This window comes from Nerophis ophidion, linkage group LG12, assembly GCF_033978795.1.
Source record: "Nerophis ophidion isolate RoL-2023_Sa linkage group LG12, RoL_Noph_v1.0, whole genome shotgun sequence".
NCBI lineage: Eukaryota > Metazoa > Chordata > Actinopteri > Syngnathiformes > Syngnathidae > Nerophis > Nerophis ophidion.
In genome coordinates this window covers 23937544-23943543 of record NC_084622.1, presented here as the reverse complement: position 1 = coordinate 23943543, position 6000 = coordinate 23937544, and the positions used below count along the sequence as shown (strand labels likewise).

The following is a 6000-nucleotide window of genomic DNA, read 5'->3' as shown; positions in this document are numbered from 1 at the left end:
TGTTACGACAAAAAGGTAGCAACACTATTAATTTGTTCTTTCATTTAAAAAGTCACCCGTGAGAGAATGAAGAGTATTTAATAAATACAGTTTTGGTCAATTGACTTAGTTGTGATTTCCCTCTCTGCATGAAAGTTTAAAAGCAGCATACATTAATGCAGTATGAACAAAAATGTTTTAATGTAGACACATAGAACCATCATACTGCTGTGATTATATGCATCAAGTGTTCATTCAAGGCCAAGGCAAAATATCGTAATATATATCGTATATTGCAATATGGCATAAAAATATCGCAATATTAATAAAAGCCAATATCGCCCAGCCCTATATGTATGTGTGTGTATATATATACATATATATATATATATATATATATATATATATATATATATATATATATATTAGAGGTGTATATATCTTTAGCGTTGGCCCGGTCTGAAAATAAACAATATTTCCCAGAATCCTCTGCATTATGTATATATTTTATAATGTTCACATAGTTCAGTGGGCAGGTTGTGGGTTTTGTATCACATGTATTAACTTCCTGCGTTGGTTTTTCATTATTTGATCCATGGATGGGAAAGGTTGGTTAAAATTGGTACCCATGTTGGTTTTGTGCACTTCAAAAACAGTGCGATGCTCACGGTCAATGACTAACAATATAAGAATCATCTGTTACACGGCATCAGATTAGCAATTATTCAAACTTAATGTTGTCAATTATCAACTTGGGACTTGTGAACAAGGCTGTAGTTTTGGGACCCCTGAAGTAGATCGTAATGGTCATTAGAAAGGGAACACTCAAGTCATCGATGTGCACAATGTTTATTCATGTATGATTTTTTTTTTTTTTACAATGTACCAAAAGAACCCACAAGGGAGATTTTAATGTGATTTGTTTTAACGCTATATAATTTTTAAATGTGAGATTTGTTATGTAATGTGTTGTAAGGGACCACCGAGGACAGTTGTCCTTAGTACAGTACAATCAAAATACATAGAAAATATATGACTATATTCTTCTGATGATATTGTAACACTACTGGGTATGTAAATGTGTACATCATTTGATGTGTTTTGTAGATTTAATTGCAAAAGTGACGGTAAAACAGGTCTGCTTGCACAAAGTACAATGTTATGTGCGAGGTTTCAGGTTTAAAACTAAACAGCGCTGCCCTGCCCTGCCCTGCCCTGACTCCACACTGATCCAAAAGTGAAAAGTTGTAGTTTGATGCAGTTTGAACCAAGGAACAAAGTCGTGTGCTTGCTTTGAATATACATTGTTTCATAGCATGTACATTATTAGCCTTCACTTGTGACCAAAACATCACTTTCTATGTCAATTGTAACTGTTTGTGATTCATCATTTGTTAAGATGAACACCTATTTATATGAAATTGCATAAAAATAAAATGGTTATGTTATTTGTTTTATTTTCTAAATAAACACAATGTGAGTGTGAATGTTCTCTGTCTATCTGTGTTGGCCCTGCAATGAGGTGGCGACTTGTCCAGGGTGTACCCCGCCTTCCGCCCGATTGTAGCTGAGATAGGCTCCAGCGCCCCCCGCCAACCCAGAAGGAATAAGCGGTAGAAAATGGATGAGTGTTCTATGATCAGATTTGCATGGAATTTTAATTCTACACTGAAGTTCAAAACAACAGCGACCATTCATCTGTCATGTATGCAGCAGTTGTTTGTCAAAGTTGAGACACTCCTATATTCATAAGTCCGTAACATTTCTTTTCAGTGTTTTTTTGAACCAAAGATGCACTTTATCGCTTTCTCTTTGTTCAGTGTTACATTTCAATCCCAATGTAATTGACTGACTCTATTGGGTCCTGTTTTATTTTTGCGTTGTGCTTTTAATATCCACCAGAGATTGGCTCTCATCAGTGTTTTCTTTCAGCTTGTCAAAAGAATCTTGAATGAAGAGCTTCATTTGTTTCATCGTGAAGAGATGTTGAAAGAAATGTTACAAGTGCCTTTATCATTTGGACTTTGTATTTTGTTGGATTGGAAAATCACATTTTACAAGCCAACAAAAAGTGGCTATCGATACCAAAATATGACAATGCATGATTTTATGTTATTAGTGTGGTGTCCCCCTTCAGATGGAAACAGGACAGATGATGATGCGGTCCTCCAGCATGACGCTGAGCACCAGGAAGATGAAGTAGAGCAGGAACATGGTGAAGCCCAGAGCCTTGTTCATCTTCCACTTGCAGCACGCGATGGAGACGATGACGAAGAGGAGCATGAGGAAGAGCAGCACGATGGCGCAGAAGAGCCCGTTGCTACTGACGGCCACCGGGACCAAACCGTGGATGGCCGAGTAGATGAGCCACGGCACCGGCAGACTTTCAAGAGGCGGGAAGATAAAGATTTTAAAGTTTGATAAATGACTCTCGGTCTCTATTGATAGGTAAGATCTTGGCAGTAGCTTCAATGGCGCCCTGTGTGAGACCCCTCTTGCTATTTAATTGTCACCTAGCAGTCCAGGACAAACTAACTCACATTTGAAATTTCCAATTTAGTCACAATTAACTCAATTTGTCCATTAATTAGAAGCCATGAAAAGCACAACAAAAGACAGAAAGGTGTGTTGGTAGCGCTCACCCCACAGTGATGTCGAAGATGTTACTGCCCACAGAGCTGGACACGGCCATGTCGCCAAGGCCTTTACGGGCCACGATCACACTGGTGATGAGGTCAGGGATGGACGTCCCTGCAGCCAGTATAGTCAAGCCCATAATCTCCTCGGAGATGCCTATGGTCTCACCCACCTACAAAAAAACAAGAATTCAGCTGCGTGAATTTTGCAGCTGATTGATTTCCAACACTTAGCCAGCATGTTTGTTCATCACATACACGTGTAAAGAACATAATGTCATGGATGTCTTGAGTTTCCAATCATTTCTACAAATCAATTTTTGTTTCATCTGACCACCGAACTTTTCCTCCCGAAGGTCTTAACTTTGTCCATGTGATGTCAGACGAAAGAAAAATTGCGCTGTTTGGCCACAATACCCAGCAATATGTTTGGGGGAGAAAAGGTGAGGCCTTTAATCCCAGGAACACCATCCCTACAGTCAAGCATGATGGTGGTGGTATTATGCTCTGGGCCTGTTTTGCTGCCAATGGAACTGGTGCATTACAGAGAGTAAATGGGACAATGAAGAAGGAGGATTACCTCCAAATTCTGCAGGACAACCTAAAATCATCAGGTTGGGTCTTGGGCGCAGTTGGGTGTTCCAACAGGACAATGACCCCAAAAAGCCGTCAAGAGTGGTAAAGGAATGGCTAGAATTAAGGTTTTTAGAATGGCCTTCCCAAAGTCCTGCTAAATGTGTGGACAATGCTGAAGAAACAAGTCAGAAAACCAACACTTTTAGCTGAACTGCACCATTTTTTTTCAAGATGAGTGGTCAGAAATTCAACCAGAAGCTTGTGGATGGCTAACAAAAGCACCTTATTGCAGTGAAACTTGCCAAGGGACCTGTAACCAAATATTAACATTGCTGTATGTATACTTTTGACCCAGCACATTTGGTCACATTTTCAACAGGCCCATTATAAATTCATAAAAGAACCAAACTTCATGAATGTGACCAACAAGTATGTGTTCCAATCACTCTAACACAAAAAAAATAATAGTTGTAGAAATTATTGGAAACTCAAGACAACCAGGACATTATGTTCTTTACAAGTGTATGTAAACTTTTGACCACGACTGTAAATGTCCAAGTCCAGAGCCACTTGGCGGAATTGTATAGCTACCGCTGACAGTGAAGAGCTGGTTTTTGAGGATTTTTTTTTTTTTAGTCAGAGGTATGGTTCCCCTGGGGCGTCGCTTAAGAAAAAAGTTTTCCAACCTGTTAAGTTAACTTTAGTTAAAAGGCAAAATACGTTGAATTTCAGTTCCTACAGTTAGAGACTAAACTGTATCCATCCATCCATCTTCTTCCGCTTATCCGAGGTCGGGTCGCGGGGGCAGCAGCCTAAGCAGGGAAGCCCAGACTTCCCTCTCCCCAGCCACTTCTTCTAGCTCTTCCAGGGGGATCCCGAGGCGTTCCCAGGCCAGCCGGGAGACATAGTCTTCCCAACGTGTCCTGGGTCTTCCCCGTGGCCTCCTACCGGTTGGACGTGCCCTAAACACCTCCCTCGGGAGGCGTTCGGGTGGCATCCTGACCAGATGCCCGAACCACCTCATCTGGCTCCTCTCGATGTGAAGGAGCAGCGGCTTTACTTTGAGTTCCTCCCGGATGACAGAGCTTCTCACCCTATCTCTAAGGGAGAGCCCCGCCACACGGCGGAGGAAACTCATTTCGGCCGCTTGTACCCGTGATCTTATCCTTTCGGTCATGACCCAAAGCTCATGACCATAGGTGAGGATGGGAACGTAGATCGACCGGTAAATTGAGAGCTTTGCCTTCCGGCTCAGCTCCTTCTTCACCACAACAGATCGGTACAACGTCCGCATTACTGAAGACGCCGCACCGATCCGCCTGTCGATCTCACGATCCACTCTTCCCCCACTCGTGAACAAGACTCCTAGGTACTTGAACTCCTCCACTTGGGGCAGGGTCTCCTCCCCAACCCGGAGATGGCACTCCACCCTTTTCCGGGAGAGAACCATGGACTCGGATTTGGAGGTGCTGATTCTCATTCCGGCCGCTTCACACTCGGCTGCGAACCGATCCAGTGAGAGCTGAAGATCCCGGCCAGATGAAGCCATCAGGACCACATCGTCTGCAAAAAGCAGAGACCTAATCCCGCAGCCACCAAACCGGAACCCCTCAATGCCATGACTGCGCCTAGAAATTCTGTCCATAAAAGTTATGAACAGGATCGGTGACAAAGGGCAACCTTGGCGGAGTCCAACCCTCACTGGAAACGTGTCCGACTTACTGCCAGCAATGCGGACCAAGCTCTGACACTGATCGTACAGGGATCGGACTGCCATAATAAGACAGTCCGATACCCCATACTCTCTGAGCACTCCCCACAGGACTTCCCGAGGGACACGGTCGAATGCCTTCTCCAAGTCCACAAAGCACATGTAGACTGGTTGGGCAAACTCCCATGCACCCTCAAGAACCCTGCCGAGAGTATGGAGCTGGTCCACAGTTCCACGACCAGGACGAAAACCACACTGTTCCTCCTGAATCCGAGGTTCAACTATCCGGCGTAGCCTCCTCTCCAGTACACCTGAATAAACCTTACCGGGAAGGCTGAGGAGTGTGATCCCACGATAGTTGGAACACACCCTCCGGTCCCCCTTCATAAAGAGAGGGACCACCACCCCGGTCTGCCAATCCAGAGGTACCGCCCCCGATGTCCACGCGATGCTGCAGAGTCTTGTCAACCAAGACAGCCCCACAGCATCCAGAGTCTTAAGGAACTCCGGGCGGATCTCATCCACCCCTGGGGCCTTGCCACCAAGGAGCTTTTTAACTACCTCAGCAACCTCAGCCCCAGAAATAGGAGAGTCCACCACAGATTCCCCAGGCACTGCTTCCTCATAGGAAGACTGTGTTGGTGGGATTGAGGAGGTCTTCAAAGTATTCCTTCCACCTATCCACAACATCCGCAGTTGAGGTCAGCAGAACACCATCCGCACCATACACGGTGTTGATAGTGCACTGCTTCCCCTTCCTGAGGCGGCGGATGGTGGTCCAGAATCGCTTTGAAGCCATCCGGAAGTCATTTTCCATGGCTTCCCCAAACTCTTCCCATGTCCGAGTTTTTGCCTCTGTGACCGCCGAAGCTGCTCCCCCACCATCGCAGCCAACTCACCACCAGGTGGTGATCGGTAGAAAGCTCCGCCCCTCTCTTTACCCGAGTGTCCAAAACATGAGGCCGCAAATCCGATGACATAACAACAAAGTCGATCATGGAACTGCGGCCTAGGGTGTCCTGGTGCCAAGTGCACATATGGACACCCTTATGTTTGAACATGGTGTTTGTTATGGACAAACTGTGACGAGCACAGAAG

General features: G+C 44.7%; 1 protein-coding gene across 1 annotated transcript in view; it reads right to left on the bottom strand.

The window, feature by feature from the left end:
- Window positions 1-429: 429 nt before the first annotated feature.
- Window positions 430-6000, bottom strand: part of LOC133563151 (sodium/potassium/calcium exchanger 1-like) — a 38940-nt gene continuing 33369 nt past the window's right edge. Inside the window, exons 9-10 of the mRNA XM_061917122.1 lie at window positions 2622-2788; window positions 430-2362 (exon numbers count right to left, since the gene is read on the bottom strand). Of these exons, the coding sequence (XP_061773106.1) occupies window positions 2113-2362; window positions 2622-2788 (417 nt within the window). The 3' untranslated portion in view covers window positions 430-2112. The remainder of the gene's footprint in view (window positions 2363-2621; window positions 2789-6000) is intronic.